Below are 21,399 nucleotides of genomic sequence, written 5' to 3' on the forward strand. Positions count from 1 at the left end.
CTGTTTGAGGGCCTGCACCCTACCCTGTTTATTCTAATTCTTCCTTTAGCTCAGGCTTGGACGCTCCTACCAAGTAAATGACTCTCTGAGAGTGTATTCTGACATCATGCTTATCACACTGACCTCAATGCTGGCCTTTCTAAAAGGGGACAGCAGCCTGTATTCTGCTGAAGAGTTCTTAGAAAGAATGCAGGTGAAGGTATCTGACATGCTGGACAGAGCAGAGGCTTGGGTTGGTAATTGGTCTATAAATACACGAAACTACAGCTTCCTTTCTTATCATCAAGTTGAACACTTTGAGTAGCAGGTTTCAAACATACTCAAGCTGACTTTTTAAGAAATGTCATTGTCTGGGCTTGGGTTCTCCCTTTACCTAGGAATTCAGCCCATGTTCCCTTAAAACAAGCAAAGAGCCACAACAAACTGTGCCAGGAGAAATAATGTGATGCCCTCACCATTTGCCGACACAGACACAGACCAGACCTACGCACAACTCAGTTATTCATTACACAAATACATTTTTTTCATTGCCTGTATACAGAAGATATTGTAATGGACACTGACACTTGTTAGGGTCTGTAAACAAGTCAAGATGGCACCTGGCATTTTGCCAGAGGGAGTGGTTTGTGAAGTAACGCCAGCGAGCCATTAAGTGTGGAGATTCCTTATTGGTTGACTGCTGTATCTAGTTTATGTTAATTAAGATAAGCTGTGTGGAATGTATATATACCCCTCCTGTCCTACAATAAACGGCTCCCACTCCTGCTGTATCAATGTACACAAGTTGCTCGTCACCTCCCGGTTATTTTGCTGCAGCCGGACTGCGGCAGACACTTAAATTTTTTAAACTTATGAAAAGCCCCTTTTTCATTTTACCATCAGCAGCAATATTTCCTTACATGAAAAAGAATTACTCCTGATACATCCAATTCTCTACTGGCCCATATCACATACAAACGAGATAGCTGCATTAAGCTTAGCGTGTGAGACTTTACCACCTGAGCTAAGGTAGTACGTCTTGGTCTGATAAGACTCAAGGAAATGGATACTTATATAGAACAGTCCTTGATAGTCACCAAATGCTTTCTTTCTGTTCCAGGTAAAATTTACCTATAAAGCTGTCCCCCCAGACCACCAGGTGCCAAAATAAATAATGTGGCACCAGAAATTTAATAACTCTCAACTATTATTCCTTGATAAAGATGCTATTTTCAAAAATAACAACTCTTCAATTATATCCTTATGATTGTTTTCTTGCCCTAAACCCTTTGCTATCTAGAAAGCTAATGAGTCTTCAATGCAGGAGGCTACCATGTATTTTCTCTCAGGCACCCTAACTGAAGATGGGACTCAGAAGATGTTTGACAGGCAACACATACTGCTGTTTGCTGTGTTTGATGAAAGCAAGAGCTGGGCCCAGTCGTCGTCCCTGATGTACACGGTCAACGGCTATGTGAACAGGACGATGCCAGGTAACACCTGAGCCATGCACTACCCAACCACTGTAGACTAGCTATACCTTGGCTCCACCGCCTCCCCCAGGCACTAGGCAAGGAGGCCACTTCCTGTTTTTCAACTCCTATCAGAAAGCAACATCATCTAGGGCAGCATTTCTTAAGACTGTATCACCCTTCTTTTAAACCAGGAAAGTATAATATGTAAATTAGAAGCTAGCTTGGACAAGGACAGCCTTCTCTGGTGTGGTGCTCTGAACAGGCTTCACTTGGCCTGTCTTCCAGAAAGACCTCCAGGGTGTCAGTTCAGTCTCCCTCAGTGAGTCTTGTGAACCTTGCTGCATTATGAACACACCTACTTCCAGGTCATTCCCTAGCAGGAATGGTCAGCAAGTCAGCAGGAAGAATGCAATAAAGACACTTTCAGTGAAGATGAACTAATAGGAGAAATCCCTAACATACAAATACATTATTTATTTCAAAAGTTGATGAATGAGTAATATTCAATGGCATGCAGAATGTTTTTCTTTAATTTCCATATATCAACAGACTCTGATGAGAAAGTAAAATCAGAACTACTGTTAAGTAGAAAATAACCTTAACGTCCACTGTATTCATCCATTTTCTGTTGCTGTAACAAAATACCTAAAGCTGAGTACTTTATAAATAAAAAGAGGTTTTCTTTAGCTCACAATTTTAGAAGCTGAACATCCAAGATTGAGCAGCCTCATCAGTTCAGCTTCTTGTAAGGTACATTTTGTCTGTGTCACAACATGGCAGAGAAGCAGAAAGAGAAATGGCCACATACAGGAGAGGTCAAATACACGGGTGGACTTCCTTTATAACAACTTACTCTGGTGAGAAGTAAATAGGGTGCTTCCACAGGCTTTACCTCTTAAAGGTCTCTCCTCTTCCCCACCACGACACTGAGGACCAGCCTATAGCACATGAATCATTAGGGACATACTAACCACATCCAAACCACAGCTCTGCCCAGACCACCTCTCCTCCCTCCTTCTGGTAGAATTGATTAAGAACTAACACTCCAGGGTATATGGTAACAAGTCTGAGGACAAAATAAAAGCATTTCCCTGTAGAACACTAACTTCTGAGATGTCATTCTCTTTGTCTGAATAGCACAAATGGCTTCATCTATAAAAAAAATAAATCATCAAGAGTTGAGGTCTAGGTATTGCTTGTAAATTGAATTCTATTTCTTTTGACTCTGTTCTCCACCTGAGTTATTAAAAACACATTCTAAGACTCTGGGCATTGACTCTGAACTCCAAAATCAGGAACTGGTAAACCTGAAGCTCAGTTAATCCTGGGAGGTTTAAGTCCACACCTCATTCTCTTCCCCATCTTAGGGTAATCTCTACGTACTTACTTACAAAAATGGATTGACCATCTCTCTGTGTCTCGAGAGTGAAAAATGCCTGTAAACATATGGCAGCCAAAAGAAAAAAAAAAACTTGCTGGGCTCAGTATAATCCCATGACATCTCAGAAGTTAGTATTCTATAGGGAAATGCTTTTATTTTGTCCTCAGACTTGTTACCATATGCCCTGGAGTGTTAGTTCTTAATCAATTCTACCAGGAGGTGAGGCAGGAAGACTGCGAGTTCAAAGCCAGGCTCAGCAACTGCAAGGTGCTAAGCATTTCAACAAGACTCTGTCTGTAAATAAAATACAAAAGAGGGCTGGGTATGCGGCTCAGTGGTTTGAGTGCCAGTTACTGCCCGCCCCCTGAAAAAAACAACTTCATGAGACAGAGATAATAATTTAAGTTAGAAACTAATAATTGGGGGTAAAAGGGCAAGGGAAGGGTAATACCATTAATAGAAGAGTTGATGCCTATAAAACTCCCTGCCTATGGAACAGGATAAATTGAAATAATGTGATGAATGCTGATTCAGTTGCTCTTCCACATGAGCATTCCTTAGGGGTGTAAGACTCCAAAAAGCCTCCTACTTTCAGCTTGTACCAGTGCTGCCAGACTCCCTGCATTGCTGCAGTGGTCTCCAGAACAGTACGAGCCCCTCAATGGGTAGGAACTGATTCTCAGTCCCGTGATCTAGTGTCTGGTGATTATAGATCTGAAATTTAAAGCCCATGAGAGAGACAGAAACCAGGATTAAAATATCCTACTGAGCTAATAAGCATTTTTCCAGTTGCTGTGGAAGCGAAGAAGGAGCAAAACAAATTTTTGTCCTCAGTTCTCATTACTCCATCCATGAAACGCTCCCAGGGGCCCAGCATAATGAGGACACCCACGGCATTTTAAGGAGAGCCTGTGACCCAAAGTCAGACAATCAAATGTGAATGAGAAAGCAATAGAAAGTCCTCCCTGTAGGCAGTGCTTTGTCCCTGTCTAGGGAAGAAGAGAAAGCTTTTGGATGCAGCCTTATTGGAGGCTCTCGTTGGATTCCTTCTGTTGCTGTAACAACAGAGAGCAGACTGGTGTGGCCGGCCACCCTGTCTTACCCAGGATTCTATCAGTTCTCATACTGAGAGTCCTGGGTAAGTCGGGACAGTTGGCCACCTACTCAGTCCCCTCCATGGCCTAATCCCTCAGCACTCCCATGTTTCTAAACTAATGTCCCCCAGCTCTGGGCTCTACTCTGACCTTGGTAACTTGCTGCTATTTACTGCAGTGGGCTATGACTGCTCCTTTTGCTGTCACTCTGTAGGACAGCACCACAACTGGAGCATCTGCTCCCCACCGCAAACTTCACAGAATGCCTGCCACAGAGCGGGTGCTTGCTGTGCATTGGGAAGTGAACTTTTACCACAGAACAGTGAACTGAATGCCTGTAGCAGCCTCTTCTCTCCTATTCTCTCAGATATAGCGGTTTGTGCCCACGATCATGTCAGCTGGCATCTGATTGGAATGAGTTCTGGGCCAGAGCTGTTCTCCATCCATTTCAATGGCCAGGTCCTGGAGCAGAGCCACCACAAGGTCTCCGTCCTCAACCTCGCCAGTACGACATCCACTACTGCAAACATGACCATGAGCCCAGAGGGGAAGTGGATCATCTCTTCTTTCATCCCAAAACACTTCCAAGGCAAGGCACTCTTCTGACAGGCTTGCTTCCCTTGCACCAGCACCCCCTTCATCTTTCAAGCCCACCCCACTCCCCGATACACATGCCCTGGTTCCTAACAGAATTTAGATGCTCTGCTTCTAGACGTAGAACCAGGGCTTGGGGATGAAGGAAGTGAAGGAATTGGCAAAGATTTTTTTTTTTTAAATGATGCAAAAGCTGAAGAGAGCTCTACTTCCTCGAAAGGAAAAAAAAAAAAAAGAGGAAGGAAACAAATGCTACGGAGAGGAATTCTTTCTTGGGGGTTGTCAAATGTAGCCAAAAGGACAGACAGACACCCACAAACTATAGAGGCACCAAGGCTCCAAGAGTGCTAAAATTTTAACATAGAAACCACCCTGTGTCTGAGGAGTGCTGAGTGAATCATGCACAGCCCATATCCCGGGGGTGGCTGTGGAGAATGTCAAGGAAGTAAGGTAGGACTGTGGCATCACGCACACACAACCGCTGGTTGTTCTATTGCACATTTTTGCTTTAAAACTATTAATTGTAGGGATCATGTGTACAGAGACTAAAATCTAAGTAAATGATACCTCTATACAAATCATTTTGTTACCAAACTAACGTGTGTCAGCAACACATGCTAGAAAGAAGTACTCCATGGTATCCTTTGGTTTTCTTTTCACACTGAGCAACTAAAATTATGTTCAAAGTAACAAAATTGCCACAATATCCATGGAAGATACAGTTCCTGATAATAATAAGACAAAAATAGAAATAACATTAATCAAGGATAAGCACCATTCTGTGTCATGATTTAATCGTAAATGACAATTTCATTAACTATGTACTGATGTTTTATCTTCATTTTTCAAAGACAAATAACAGGAAAAATAAGAATTCACAAGATCTAAATTATAGGGTTTGCTTTTACATTTTGTGGTGCTGGGACAGGACACAGGGCTTCCCACATGCCGAGATTTACCACAGAGCTATACCCCTAGCCTTAGTCACAGACTTTAAGGGCTTATAAATTACAAGAAATCTTCCTGCTCCAGAAGAACAAAGGGACTGTTCCCAGGTGTTTCCTCTAGCACTGGTTGTCACTCTTACCTCCTCCCCTCCACTGCTTGGCACTCTTACTTCTGCAGGCCACAGACGGAGTTCCAAACCAAAATGCTCAGAAGTTTGGAAGCCTGAGCATTACTTTCACTGTTATTGTTTAAATTTTCCCCAAATTCATTTTTAAAAATATGTGTTTTTGATCAACAATTTCTTTTCTCATGTTCTTTCCCCGTATTTATGTCCTACTACAGCTGGGATGCAGGCTTACATTGACATTAAAAACTGCCCCAAAAAAACCAGGAATCCTAAGAAACTAACCCGAGACCAGAGGCGGCACATCAAGAGGTGGGAATACTTCATTGCTGCAGAGGAAGTCATCTGGGACTATGCACCTATCATACCAGCAAACATGGACAAGTGAGTGCCTGGGGTTTGTTTCACTCTGCAAAGGTTTGAGACCTGTTTTGCAAGGCCCGACATATGTGGGTGAAGTGTCACAGTGGACAGCTTTCCCCAGGGACACGTGTGTTTGTTTCCATTCAGATCTCCTTGTCAAAGACAACCATGCATGACCCCAAACTAACTCAGGGAATTCAGCCCAGTAACAGCAATCACTGTAACAGCAGCCCTTCTGTGAAAACTTGCCAAGCACAGCACTCAATACTTCCTATGAGCTTTACTTCATTCAGTTCTACAAGTTAGGGACTGCTCTTGACTTTTTATAGGAGAGGGATTATGTCAGAGATATTAAGAAATCTGGAAATGTGAATAGCTCTTGAACAATTGAGAAAGACTGAATTCACTCATCATGAGAGAAATGCAAATTAAGCCTCATTGGAATATTGTTTTTTAGCCTATTAGGCTCAGTTCATATGTCAGGCTGTGGAATATAAGTATGGTCATATATTACTGGTAGCAGAATACATTGTTAAAGCCATTCAGGAACTTGGGAAAATGTATCAAATTATAAATACATATATCGCCCTCACAGCCAGCAATCCCACTCTGGGAATTTAGCTATATAGGCCTTCCTGTTCACAGATAAGATGATGGACATTTAGGGCATTCAGTACTGTTAGCAGTAGCAAAAGATCAAAACAACCCAACTGTCTAGTAACAGGAAGCATGTTTAATAAATTATGATATAATACAATGGAATACTGTGAATCTTCCAAAAGTCAAACAGACAGAAAAGGATGCCAAATGTTCTCTATATGCTAATATAAAAAGTCCTAGAAGATATGTCATTTAAGTTAGAGTCAAGATATAGTACAGAGGAAAAAATAGCCACCTTTTGTTAAGGGAACAGGGAGATAAGAATATTTATATTTGCAAGTAATATCTGCATAAAGATTCTGGAATTACACACATGAAATTAATATGTCAGAAAATTTGGGAAGCATATCAGTTTCACTGTAGTAAAATCATGGGAATATATGAGGAGGCTGATTCATAGCTGGGTAGGGAGGGGGAGCATGGGAGGAATAGATGAATTCTAGATAGGGCAGAGGGGTGGGAGGGAAAAGGAGGAGGCAGGGGATTAGCAAGGATGGTGGCATGTGATGGATATCATTATCCAAAGTACATGTATGAAGACACAAATTGGTGTCAACATACTTTATATACAACCAGAGACGTGAAAAATTGTGCTGTATAAGTGTAATAAGAATTGTAATACATTCCACTGTCATTTTTTTCAAATCAATAAAAAAGAAAATAAATAAATAAGTAAAATTAAAAAACAAGAAAAAAATGAAATTTGGCCAGATTTGCAGTAAATAGATGAAGTTGGAGAATATAATGCTAAGAGAAGCAAGCCAATCCTAAAAAACCAAAGGCCAAATGTTTTCTTTGATATGAGGATGCTGACTCATAATGGCGATGGGGGGGCATGGGAGTAGTGGAGGAACTTTAGATAGGGCAAAGGGGAGGGAGGGGAAAGGATGGGGCAAGGGGGTAGGAATGATGGTGGAATGAATTACTCATCACTACCCTCAGTACATGTATGAAGACACGAATGGTGGGGAAATACTTTGTGTACAATCAGTGACTTGAAAAATTGTGCTCTATATGTATAATATGAAATGAATTGCATTCTGACATCATGTATAAGAAATTAGAATAAATAATTTAATCATAAAAAGATCCAGTTATAGAACATTAAATGATATAAATAAATCTCCAATATGTTATTCTTATAAGCCTAAAATTACCATACAACTTCATAATGGAGAACTCCAGCTTGATATAATGCTCTTTTAAAGTTTTTACCTTAAAGACTTGTATACCTGGAAATTATGAACACATTTAATATACAGAGAAGAGTAATAGCACCACAATTACATTGATGGTTTTATATTAACCAAGTTTAGCTTTTAAAGAAATAACATAATACAGTATTCTAAAATAACAGTTGTTGTTTAACCAGTTGTTGTTTAATTTCTTTAAGATTACTTGCTCTAGGACTGGGGTTATGGCTCAGTGGTAGAGTGCTCACCTAGCATGCATGAGGCACTGGGTTCGATCTTCTGCACCACATAAAAATGAAATAAAGATATTGTGTGTTCACCTACAACTAAAAAATAAATATTTTTTTAAAAGATTACTTGCTCTAAAAAAATTTAATAATAAGTTTTTATTTATTTAATATAAAAAACTTACCACAATGTTATGGGTTAAAAAAAAAATTTGGCCAGGATTATATAATTAGTGACACAACTGAGATAGGAATCTCTGGGCCCCTTTGGCAATAATTAGTGTTTTTCACTGCTCAAAATAAATGCATAAAATTAATACTCTATCATGGAGCATCTGCTTTTGCCAACTAAGGCAGAAAAAAGCATCAGAGGAAAGTGCTTTATTGCTGGCCCTAAATCACTTATCCTGGTGGCTACAGAAGATGGGTGAAGGAGGTCAGTTTTGGGTCTGCACCTGAGATTGGGTGAATAGTGAGAGGGAGAGCCCAAGAGCTCAGAGAGCTATGATTAATAAAGATGGTGAAACTTCCTGGTTAGCAAAGTGCTTTGGGGGACTGAGAAGCACCTGAAAGCCAATCAGGGAATCGTAGACCGAGTGACAGGAAAGACTGAAAAATGTCCTAGTGTGTCCTATCCTTTCCTGCAATGTGGCCCTTTTTCCAGGGGCGTCTAAAGGTCTGCTGCATGAGAATGACAGAAAGGTCTAATCTGGTACCTGGGACTCTACCAGTGGTGGAAGAGACAATTAAGAAGTTTCTAGTTTTCCAACAAGATAGAAGACATCAGGACCTTGCAAACTACAGAAATTTTTAGAGAACTTGCATTTTAGCTAACCCCAAAGCAGAACTTCTAGCACAGGGTTTCCCCATCCTACTGGGTCTGTACTTGAGGAAGTGGTTTAATTTTTCTCTATTATTATTTCATTTCATTCTAAAGAAAATACAGGTCTCTGCACTTGGACAATTTCTCAAATCAAATTGGAAAATATTATAAGAAAGTTGTTTACAAACAGTACCAAGATGAGACCTTCACCAAACGTGTAGAGAATTCCAATATCAAAGAAGAAGGAATTTTGGGCCCTATTATCAGAGCCCAGGTCAGAGATACTCTCAAAGTAAGTAACCTAAAGAACTATGAAAGAAATGAAATGGCAAAAAGAGATCACGGCATGCCTGGTTGTTTATATTTAAAAGAAAAAGGTGCTCATGCAGTTTTTAATTTAAAAATGATTAACACATTTTGCATTTATTTATAATCTTCTCAATAATTCAAAAGTCCTGGGACATATCATCAAGTCACAAATGAATAAAACAAAGAGTGAATGTAGTTGGGTGGAGTATAATGAGAGATCAAAGAAAAAAAAAAAGCCACAAATAAGTAAAACAAAATCCATACCATATGATCCTAAGAGACCACATGCAAATTTGGTCCTAAACTTTATGATAGCCAACTAGAAAAGGAAATACGCCAGAGCAAGACTTATGCAACCAATAAAGAACCACAGTTTTCTGATACTGAGACCTAAGAAATTCTGCCCATAGATCCTGCAAGAGAGGGGGCTGTACAATGTGGCAGACAGCATCTTTCACAAAATTCCTACAACTGTTGCAGAATGTAAACTGCTATGCAGGGTCTTTAAAATAATGTATCTCATCTTTAGTCACAGTAAACACAATGGAGTAAAACCAATTCTTTAATATGGTCTAGGTATGTGGTTCTCTAAAGATTGGACTCTGATAAAGGTAAATTGAGATATGGATTAAGAACTTGGAGTTTTCATCGGATAGTTCTTCTTAAATATTAAATCATATCATTGAGATACATAAGAACTGGGCAGCAGGAAATAGAAGGTTTTAATCTTTGGCAAGATCCTAGGATGTAGTAATCCACAGTTTACTGTGGATGATTTAAAGGCTTTGGTTATCAGCCATGCAGAAGATAAGAATAAGACTCTCATTGGAAGGTTAGAAGGCCTCAGCCTATGCTGTTCATTCCTAAACAGCAAAAGAACAAAAATATTCCTCACTTCTCCCCTTCCTCATTTCTGGTTCCTTCTTGGTACTCTACTAGGTATAAATATGCCTCACTGGGAATTCAAGGTCTGGCTATTTGTACCCTTCAGGAAGATGGCTTTAATGACAGTGGTCCTAGGAGATCTAGCAAGAGAGGGACCATGGCCTAGAGATGAGAAGGACCAGGTCTGAAATGAGGTGTGATCCAAACTAAAAGGAGACCAGGAACCAGGTGGAGACCAGCTTGCAGAGGGTGATACACTAGGAGGAAAAATGTAATCTCTCCCAGGATGTCCTCTAAGGTCTTCCACTTAATATGAGTGTGAACTTCTCAAAGCCTCTTGCCACATTTCGGGAGAGGTTGTTGCTCAGATAAACGAACTAATTTTCTCCTGTGCATGTATAGGCACATGTGTGCACCTCAACAATTTTTCAAACAAAATTAGAAAATATTATAAGAAAGTCATTTACAAAGGGCACCAAGATGAGACCTCCACCAAATGCAAGGAGAATTCCATACCAAAAAAGAAAAAATTGGGGGTCCTATTATCAGAGCACATGCACACATACACGGTAAATCTGCAAAGATGACGTCATCCTTTATTAGTTCTCTTGAGTGACCTTAAACACTGAAGAAATAAATCTAACCTTGTAGATCGTGTTCAAAAATATGGCCAGCCGAGTCTACAGTATTTACCCTCATGGAGTGACCTTCTCTCCTTATGAAGATGAAGTCAACTCTTCTTACACCTCAGGTTAGAATCTTTCACTTCTACTGAAAGAACTAGTGGCCTCTGAGAGGCTTCCATATTTTTCTATTGCGCTCCTTGCCCCGTAGTATAACTAGTACAGTTAATTGTTTACACACAGGGAGATCCTATGAATCACACCCAGATCTTTCTCACTTCAGGCAATTTGTCTGTAGTAACAGCACAACATGGTAACCATTATTAATGTCATGGCGGCCCCTAGTGGAACAACACTGGATGGCTACATGCTAGTCAGAATTCCAGTAGTGTTTCACGAATGGTAAAAAAAAATATCGCCCCCCTCCCCATTATTAATTGGTTCTGATGAGAGTTAAAATATTTGGTGTTTTCTGTTCATTATAATGAAATCATTTTCTATTTGAAAACGAAACTGAAGGCACTTTCTTTCAGGTAGTCGCACCATGATCAGAGCAGTTCAACCAGGAGAAACCTATACTTACAAGTGGAACATCCTAGAGATCGACGAACCCACAGAAAATGATGCCCAGTGCTTAACAAGACCTTACTACAGTGATGTGGACGTTACAAGGGACATTGCCTCTGGGCTTATAGGGCTCCTTCTAATTTGTAAGAGCAGATCCCTGGACAAGAGAGGCATACAGGTATTTTGTCTGTGAGGTAACCCCTCGGAAATTCTGGGAGTTTCTTCTGGATGAAACAAGCTAGATGTCCTTGCTAAATAAGTGGGTTTCCTTCTACAGAACAGTAATTTCCATATAATTTTCTTTAGCATGTGAGTGATGACATTTACCATTTTGGTTATTATTTTTTTATTTTCTGTTACATGTGGACTCTGACTGCACAAGGCAAATTTATAGTGTGATATCACATTTTGTCTTAGTTTCAAACCCCATGTCTGTTAGTGAGGAAGTCACTTAACTTTTACTAATTTCTTCCTTTTATCAAATGGGCAATACCCCCGCTAAAAATTTCACAGAGAGGCTTGGGAGCTCAGCGATATATCACCTGGTAAAGTAGAAAGCTTAGCACCCACCTTTTTTCATTTCTAGAGACCCACAAAAGAGTGACAGGAAAGACTCCGTGAAAGCAGGTGCACTTGGAGACACCATTTCTAGTGAAGCTGTACCAGACAGTGGTCTTTCCCTGGTGAAACTTAATTACACAGAAGAATGTGATCAGAGTTGGTTTTCCAAGCTTATCTTCACTGAAAATCAATATCTCAAAGCAATAACCTAAAATTCCCACTTAGGCTTAGTAACGGTAAAAGAGGCGCCATCCCAAGGCATACTGGAAAAATAGATGCCTGGGAAAAATCAGAAATAGATACTTGGAAGATCCTGATATGTTAAGCAGGTGGGAAGAGGTAGGAGAGACATGAGCCTTCCCTGCTGAACCCTTCTGTTTTGGCCTCTGCTACTATTCGGAACACACGTATCAATCACACTTGAAAGGTGTTCAGTTAAGAGGTAAGTAGACATGCAGCTGCCATGGTGAAAGTGCGATTTTTCCTCTGGGATATTTTAGTCTCTGAATTTTAGACTCTGCTCTTTGAGTTTGCATACTAGCTTATTATTAGCTCTGACAAACTTGGTACAAAATAGGCTCTCAGTGCCTTGAACTGAGCAGTCCCCAGGGCAGCGCCCCTCTGGTGTCTGAAGAACTTGGTATTCTAGATAGACAGCAGGAGCATTTGTCTCTGAACACAGCCCTTTCACCTTCCAGAAAGCGGCAGACATTGAGCAACAGGCTGTGTTTGCAGTGTTCGATGAGAACAAGAGCTGGTACATTGAAGACAACATCAACAAATTCTGTGAAAATCCTGATGAGGTGAAACGCGACGACCCCAGGTTCTATCAGTCCAACATCATGAGCAGTAAGTCGGGGCACTGTTTCTGTCCACCAGGTTCTAACTCCTGTGGTGGAAGTAAGCCTGTGACTAGAGGCCGAGACAGGGGTGTGAATACATGCACTGAAAAGCAGTTCTCTTATCCTTACTTCAAATTCAAGGACTTGGTGACAAAACCCTGGGGTGATAGAGTGCTTATGTAAGCACTGGGCTCAATCTTCAGTACCACGTAAAAACAAATAAATAAAAAAGGTGTTGTGTCAGTCTACAACTTTTATTTATTTATAAAAGAAAAGCTGGGATGATGTCATTGCAGCCAAGGCTTGTTATGTTTTAAGCAAGAAGTCAAAGGCTCGTCATCCTAGGCACTTCTTGGTCTACTACTCCTAATGTGTATTTGTGTGTGTGTGTGCCTGTGCATATGTATGAATGCATGTGTGTGCATGTGTGCACACGTGTGTGTGGGTAGATGTGTGTGCACATGCCCTGGGCAGTGAGGAAGGAAGCAGGGAAGGTGCTACAGGCCCTGCTCAATGGTATCTTGGAACTTTACTCTTGTGCAGGGTGAATGCTCCTTATTTAAGGTCAGGGTGGAAACAAGATAGGTAATCCAAAACTGGATTGTCAAGTCAAAATAAAGCAAAATGAGTCTGGGGACCCAAAAGTCTGGGAAAGGCAATGCATGAAGAGGTTTTAAGGGAGCAGTACAAAGTTCAAAGCAGAAGGAATTCCCTGAGCTGGGGTTCGGCCATTTGCTGCACTTCCAAAGTTCACCGCCATGGGGAATCTGAGAGAACTTTCACTGAGGCAGCTAGAAGCAGACTTCTCCACAATAGACAGGGTCTCTTTTGTGCCTCAGAGTCAAGAGTCACCTTCTCTGATACTCTAACTCTGAGGATGAATTCTCCAAGGGCTGTTCACATAGCTCCAAATGACTGACTATTGGGGATTACCAGAACTGACAGATAACATGACAAATCATTCTAAATGGAAGTTTTTCTCAGCTTTCTTCATATAATTTCATTTCAGCAGTGAATATAGACCAATTCTATCCAATAAAAATTACATATGAGTTACATATGTAATTTAAAATTTTCTGGTAGCCACATAAGAAGGAAAAGAGAAATAAGTGATATTAATTTTAATAATGTATTTTATTCAACCTACTGTATTCTAGACATTATCACCTCAAAATACAATCAATAAAAAATTAATAAGATTTTTGTCTTTGAAATCCAGCATATATTTTATTTTTATAGCACATGTTTTTCTACCACATTTCAAGTGTCCAATAGCCACTGTAGCCAGAGGCCACCATATTGGACAGTGTAGATATGGACCATACACAACCATCTAAAACAGGGTACGAACTAATAACATATATGTCAGTGGTTCAACATGTATGTGTTAAGTGCCCATTTGAAAGTTTGATCAGTGTCAGGCATTGTGCCAGTACTACAAGTACAGTAACAATCTAAGCAGACGTATGTCCTCTACTCACAGAAACTAGATCTTTGATTTGATTACCATGCTTAGTACTTAAGAAAAAAAGATGTTGCATAAAGCAGAAAATTATTAACTCAATACTTGAATGAAAATTGTAACTTATACAGATGAGATTAGATGACAATAAGAATGACAAAATATGCTGAACAGACTCTTTTAGGGGGACATTCGTTTTTACTCAATGACCCATATTTCAAGAAGATGAATTTCTTATATTGTTATCCTAGGTAGAATTATCCTGGACAGTATTCTAAATTGACCTCCAAGACAAAGCACAGTACACAAAATATCTACTATACATTTGACAAATGAATGAAAGACATTGTCTTTGTCCTGGTATCACTCACTTAGCTAACTTAGAGTAAGCTCCCCTGGGGAAGTCTTCATTTGACCTTCTAGCCACATTAGACCTGGGAAATGTTATCTTGAATGACCACTGCTTCGACACAACCAGATGGACTTAAACAGAATGAGATGCCTGCCCTTTGGGTGTTCTAATAGCCCTCACTCTTTCAGCTATCAACGGTTATGTGCCTGAAAGCATACCTACTCTAGGATTCTGCTTTGATGACACTGTCCAGTGGCACTTCTGCAGTGTGGGGACCCAGGATGATATTCTGACCATTCATTTCACTGGTCACTCATTCATCTATGGAAAAAGGCACGAGGATACCTTGACCCTCTTCCCTATGCGCGGAGAATCTGTGACTGTCACAATGGATAATGTTGGTGAGTAAGAGCGTGGACCCTTGGAGAGAAAGCTGACTTTGGATCTGCTGAAGTTCCCCATATGACCACCACTGGTGGGTCCATTTCCCTGACCTCTGCAGGCTATCCTTCCACTGCTTCTTCAGTTTCCATCTGGGAAGTTAATGACTTAAATAGGTTCAGTCCTTTCATTTGGGTTTCATTGATACAATCTCTGGGCCAAGTGGGAAGTAAAGACACACCACAGCAAAAGGATACAGCCTAACCCTGAGGAAGAAGCACAAATATTTCAGCCTCAGAGGAGCATTTCCTTTTATCAAAATGCACTTATCAACTTTTTAAGACTGCCATGCTACCCGGGGTCAGCAGTTATCAGATACAGTGCTTTCAAGGCTGCCTTGGGACAGCATTGGTATGTTAGACCTGACTTCCAATCCTGCTGTGCCACTCCATCTTTTATAACCTTGGACAAGTTATTTGGCCTTCCTGAACTTCAAATTATTCATCTGAAAGACAGTGTAATAACGCCCTAAAAAGCCACATCAGCCATGGGTTGTTGTATGCACCAAGCGCCTGGCACTCCACAAGTCATGACTGTTGGAGACATCCAGGAAATCTCAAGTGTGTCAGCAATTTGTGCCATTTCAGAGACTCAAATTTGCCCTGGCCCCACCCAAATGATTTATTAGAGATGCATAAATATGCCTTGTTTGTTGGAGTAGACCTCATCATCACCCCCTAAATCCAACTCTTAAACAAAATGCAGAGCTAATAGGATGTTAATGATATTCAAATCCATTTTATTCTTTTTTTTTCTCCTCATTTTCCTGGCATCTTTTTTTTTATTGGTTGTTCAAAACATTACAAAGCTCTTGACATATCATATTTCATACATTCGATTCAAGTGGGTTATGAACTCCCATTTTTACCCCAAATACAGATTGCAGAATCACATCGATTACACATCCACATTTTTACATATTGCCATATTAGTAACTGTTGTATTCTGCTACCTTCCCTATCCTCTACTATCCCCCCTCCCCTCCCCTCCCATCTTCTCTCTCTACCCCATCTGTTGTAATTTAATTCTTTCCCTTGTTTTTTTTCCCTTCCCCCTCACAACCTCTTATACATAATTTTGTATAACAATGAGGGTCTCCTTCCATTTCCATGCAATTTCCCTTTTCTCTCCCTTTCCCTCTCACCTCATGTCTTTGTTTAATGTTAATCTTTTCCTCCTGCTCTTCCTCTCTGCTCTGTTCTTAGTTGCTCTCATTATATCAAAGAAGACATTTGGCATTTGTTTTTTAGGGATTGGCTAGCTTCACTTAGCATAATCTGCTCTAATGCCATCCATTTCCCTGCAAATTCCATGATTTTGTCATTTTTTAGAGCTGCATAATACTCCATGGTGTATAAATGCCACATTTTTTTTATCCATTCATCTATTGAAGGGCATCTGGGTTGGTTCCACAGTCTTGCTATTGTGAATTGTGCTGCTATGAACATCGATGTGGCAGTATCCCTGTAGTACGCTCTTTTAAGGTCTTCAGGGAATAGTCCGAGAAGGGCAATAGCTGGGTCAAATGGTGGTTCCATTCCCAGCTTTCCCAGGAATCTCCATACTGCTTTCCAAATTGGCCGCACCAATTTTCAGTCCCACCAGCAATGTACAAGAGTACCCTTTTCCCCACATCCTCGCCAGCACTTGTTGTTGTTTGACTTCATAATGGCTGCTAATCTTACTGGAGTGAGATGGTATCTCAGGGTGGTTTTGATTTGCATTTCTCTGACTGCTAGAGATGGTGAGCATTTTTTCATGTACTTGTTGATTGATTGTATGTCGTCCTCTGAGAAGTGTCTGTTCAGGTCTTTGGCCCATTTGTTGATTGGGTTATTTGTTATCTTATTGTTTAATTTTTTGAGTTCTTTGTATACTCTGGATATTAGGGCTCTATCTGAAGTGTGAGGACTAAAAATTTGTTCCCAGGATGTAGGCTCCCTATTTACCTCTCTTATTGTTTCTCTTGCTGAGAAAAAACTTTTTAGTTTGAGTAAGTCCCATTTGTTGATTCTAGTTATTAACTCTTGTGCTATGGGTGTCCTATTTAGGAATTTGGAGCCCGACCCCACAATATGTAGATCGGAGCCAACTTTTTCTTCTATCAGGCACAGGGTCTTTGATTTGATATCAAGCTCTTTGATCCATTTTGAGTTAACTTTTGTGCATGGCGAGAGAAAGGGATTCAGTTTCATTTTGTTGCATATGGATTTCCAGTTTTCCCAGCACCATTTGTTGAAGATGCTATCCTTCCTCCATTGCAGGCTTTTAGCCCCTTTATCAAATATAAGAAAGTTGTAATTTTGTGGATTGGTCTCTGTGTCCTCTATTCTGTACCATTGGTCCACCCGCCTGTTTTGGTACCAGTACCATGCTGTTTTTGTTACTATTGCTCTGTAATATAGTTTGAAATCTGGTATCGCTATACCACCTGATTCACACTTCCTGCTTAGAATTGCTTTTGCTATTCTGGGTCTTTTGTTTTTCCATATGAATTTCATGATTGCTTTATCTATTTCTACAAGAAATACCGTTGGGATTTTGATTGGCACTGCATTAAACTTATAGAGAACTTTGGGTAATATCGCCATTTTGATGATGTTAGTTCTTCCTATCCACGAACAGGGTATATTTTTCCATCTTCTAAGGTCTTCTTCTATTTCTCTCTTTAGGGTTCTGTAGTTTTCATTGTATAAATCTTTCACCTCTTTTGTTAGGTTGATTCCCAAGTATTTTATTTTATTTTTTTTTGAGGATATTGTGAATGGGGTGGTTGTCCTCATTTCCATTTCAGAAGATTTGTCACTGATATACAGGAATGCCTTTGATTTATGCGTGTTGATTTTATATCCTGCCACATTGCTGAATTCACTTATTAGCTCTAGTAGTTTTTTGTAGACCCTTTTGGGTCTGTTAGATATAATATCATATCATCTGCAAATAGTGATGATTTAAGTTCTTCTTTTCCTATTTTTATGCCTTTAATTTCTTTTGTCTGTCTAATTGCTCTGGCTAGTATTTCGAAGACTAAATTGAATAGAAGTGGTGAGAGAGGGCATCCCTGTCTTGTTCCAGATTTTAGAGGGAATGCCTTCAGTTTTTCTCCATTCATAATGATGCTAGCCTGAGGCTTAGCATATATAGCTTTTACAATGTTAAGGTAAGTTCCTGTTATCCCTAGTTTTTCTAGTGTTTTGAACATAAAGGGATGCTGAACTTTGTTGAATGCTTTTTCTGCATCTATCAAGATGATAATGTGGTTCTTATGGTTAAGTCTATTGATGTGGTGAATAACATTTATTGATTTCCGTATATTGAACCAGCCTTGCATCCCAGGGATGAATCCTACTTGATCATGGTGCACAATTTTTTTGATATGCTTTTGTATTCAATTCGCCAGGATTTTATTGAGGATTTTTACATCTATGTTCATTAGAGATATTGGTCTGTAGTTTTCTTTCTTTGAAGTGTCTTTGTCTGGTTTCGGGATCAGGGTGATGTTTGCCTCATAGAATGAATTTTGAAGAGCTCCTTCTTTTTCTATTTCTTGAAATAACTTGAAAAGTATTGGTATTAATTCTTCTTTGAAGGTTTTGTAAAACTCTGCTGTATATCCATCCGGTCCGGGGCTTTTCTTGGTTGGTAGTCTTTTGATGGCTTCTTCTATTTCCTCCTTTGTTATTGGTCTGTTTAAATTGTGTGTATCTTCCTGAGTCAATCTGGGCAAATCATATGACTTAAGGAATTTATCGATATCTTCGCTATCTTCTATTTTATTGGAATATAGGGTTTCAAAATAATTTCTAATTGTCTTCTGTATTTCTGTAGTGTCCGTTGTGATATTGCCTTTTTCATCCCATATGTTAGTAATTTGAGCTCTCTCTCTTCTTCTCTTCATTAGCATGGCTAAGGATCTGTCGATCTTATTTATTTTTTCAAAGAACCAACTTTTAGTTTTATCAATTTTTTCAAAGGTTTTTTTTGTTTCAATTTCGTTGATTTCCACTCTGATTTTAATTATTTCTTGCCTTCTACTACATTTGTTGTTGTTTTGCTCTTCATTTCCTAGGGTTTTGAGATGAAGTGTGAGTTCATTTATTTGTTGTTTTTTTCTTTTTTTGAGGAATGAACTCCAGGAAATGAATTTCCCTCTTAAAACTGCTTTCATTGTGTCCCATAGATTCCGATATGTTGTGTCGGTATTTTCATTTATCTCCAAGAATTTTTTGATTTCCTCCTTTATGTCTTTTGTAACCCATTGATCATTCAGTAACATATTGTTCATTTTCCAGGTGATGCAGGATTTTTTCTTCCTTCTTTTATCATTGATTTCCAGTTTCATTCCATTATGATCAGATAAAATGCATGGTATTATCTCCACACCTTTATATTTACTAAGAGTTGCCCTATGGCATAATATATGGTCTATCTTTGAGAAGGATCCATGTGCTGCTGAGAAGAACGTGTATCCACTTGATGATTGTTGATATATTCTATATATGTCGGTTAAGTCTAGGTTATTGATTGTGTTATTGAGTTCTATAGTTTCTTTATTCAGCTTTTGACTGGAAGATCTGTCCAATGGAGAGAGTGGTGTGTTGAAGTCACCCATAATTATTGTGTTGTGGTCTATTTGACTCTTGAACTTGAGGAGAGTTTGTTTTATGAACGTTGCAGCACCATTGTTTGGTGCATACATATTGATAATTGTTATGTCTTGTTGGTGGATGATTCCTTTTAACAGTATATAGTGTCCTTCTTTATCCCTTTTGATTAACTTAGGTTTGAAGTTGATTTTATTTGATATGAGTATGGCCACTCCTGCTTGCTTCCGAGAACCATGTGAGTGGTATGATCTTTCCCAACCTTTCACCTTCAGCCTGTGTATGTCTTTTCCTATCATATGAGTCTCCTGAAGGCAGCATATTGTTGGATTTGTTTTTTTAATTCAGGTTACTAGCCTATGTCTCTTGATTGGTGAATTTAAGCCATTAACGTTTAAGGTTACTAGTAATATATGGTTTGTATTTCCCGTCATGCTTGTTTATTTATTTATTTTAATATGGCTAGTTTTTCCTTTTTGGTTATTTTTTTCCTTCCCTTTACTGAGTTACCTCCCACTGTTAGTTTTGGGTGCTGTTTTTCAATTCCTCTTCTTGTAGTGTTTTGCTCAAAATGCCTTGCAGTGCTGGTTTTCTGGCTGTGAATTCTTTTAACTTTTGTTTATCGTGAAATATTTTAACTTCATTGTCAAATCTGAAGCTTAATTTTGCTGGATACAGTATTCTTGGTTGGAATCCATTATTTTTCAGCATTTGAAATACGTTGTTCCAGGATCTTCTCGCTTTCAACGTCTGTGATGAAAAATCAGCCGTTAACCTAATTGGTTTACCCCTGAATGTAATCTGCCTCCTTTCTCTTGTAGCTTTTAATATTCTCTCCTTGTTCTGTATGTTGGATATCTTCATAATTATGTGTCTTGGAGTTGGTCTATTACGGTTTTGAATGTTTGGGGTCCTGTTGGCTTCCAGGATTTGGCAGTCCATTCCATCTTTCATATCTGGGAAGTTTTCTAGGATTATTTCATTCAATATATTGTCCATTCCTTTGGTTTGAACCTCTATACCTTCTTCTATCCCAATGACTCTCAAGTTTGGTTTTTTTATGACATCCCATATCTCTTGGATAGATTGCTCATGAATTTTAAGCATCCTTTCTGTGTTGACTATATTCTTTTCACGTTGATAAACTTTGTCTTCATTATCTGATGTTCTGACTTCTACTTGATCTAGTTTATTTGTAATATTCTTGTTTGAGTTTTTAATTTGGTTTATGGTTTCCTGCATTTCTAGGATTACTGTTTGATTTTTTTTTTTTAAATCTCTATCTCCTGGTAGAGCTCGTTCTTTGCCATTTGAATTTGTTTATTTAATTCATTTTCAAAATATACTTTCATAGTTTGGACTTGCTGTCTAATGTCTTCTCTAAGATTCCGTTCCATCTGAGTTAGGTATGCCTTGAGTTCTTTCTCTGTCCATTTTTCTGATGCCTCTAGGTTCTCCTGTGTATTTAAGTTGTCCTGCATTGTTTGTAATCCTTTTTTCCCTTGTTTTTTCATGGTGCTCAAGTTACTTTCCAGCTCTGTTTGACTGCTGTGTTTCTGTTTTTTCCTTTAAATTTGTTTTGGTTTTTATAGTTCCACTATCTCTCCTTTGTGTTAGGAGACAATGTTTAGAGATGTTGGATTTAATTATGATTTAAGGTAAATTCATTAGTTTCATTAAAGGCCTTCAGATTTTGATGGCATATAGAGAATTGAGGTTTGGACTTAGGATTTTATGTTAAGGTCGGGCAATTTGATGGTATGGAGGTTAGTATATGTTAGCTTCTTTGGGGGGTTGCTCAAATGCAGGCGGATATTAACAAGAGAATAGACAGGAGTACTTGGGGGTGGTTAAGGGCTTAGGCAGTCTATAGACCTATTCGTAGTATTCAT

General features: G+C 39.2%; 1 protein-coding gene across 2 annotated transcripts in view; it reads left to right on the plus strand.

Annotated features, from left to right (window-relative positions):
- Window positions 1-21,399, plus strand: part of F5 (coagulation factor V) — a 72,242-nt gene that overhangs the window by 24,146 nt on the left and 26,697 nt on the right. For both annotated transcript variants that reach the window (XM_027922887.2, XM_027922886.3), the window contains exons 5-12: window positions 1,329-1,472; window positions 4,297-4,518; window positions 5,814-5,979; window positions 8,976-9,153; window positions 10,707-10,806; window positions 11,212-11,423; window positions 12,505-12,655; window positions 14,651-14,863. In XM_027922887.2, the coding sequence (XP_027778688.2) occupies window positions 1,329-1,472; window positions 4,297-4,518; window positions 5,814-5,979; window positions 8,976-9,153; window positions 10,707-10,806; window positions 11,212-11,423; window positions 12,505-12,655; window positions 14,651-14,863 (1,386 nt within the window). The remainder of the gene's footprint in view (window positions 1-1,328; window positions 1,473-4,296; window positions 4,519-5,813; window positions 5,980-8,975; window positions 9,154-10,706; window positions 10,807-11,211; window positions 11,424-12,504; window positions 12,656-14,650; window positions 14,864-21,399) is intronic.

Source organism: Marmota flaviventris, chromosome 12 (genome assembly GCF_047511675.1).
Source record: "Marmota flaviventris isolate mMarFla1 chromosome 12, mMarFla1.hap1, whole genome shotgun sequence".
Lineage (NCBI taxonomy): Eukaryota > Metazoa > Chordata > Mammalia > Rodentia > Sciuridae > Marmota > Marmota flaviventris.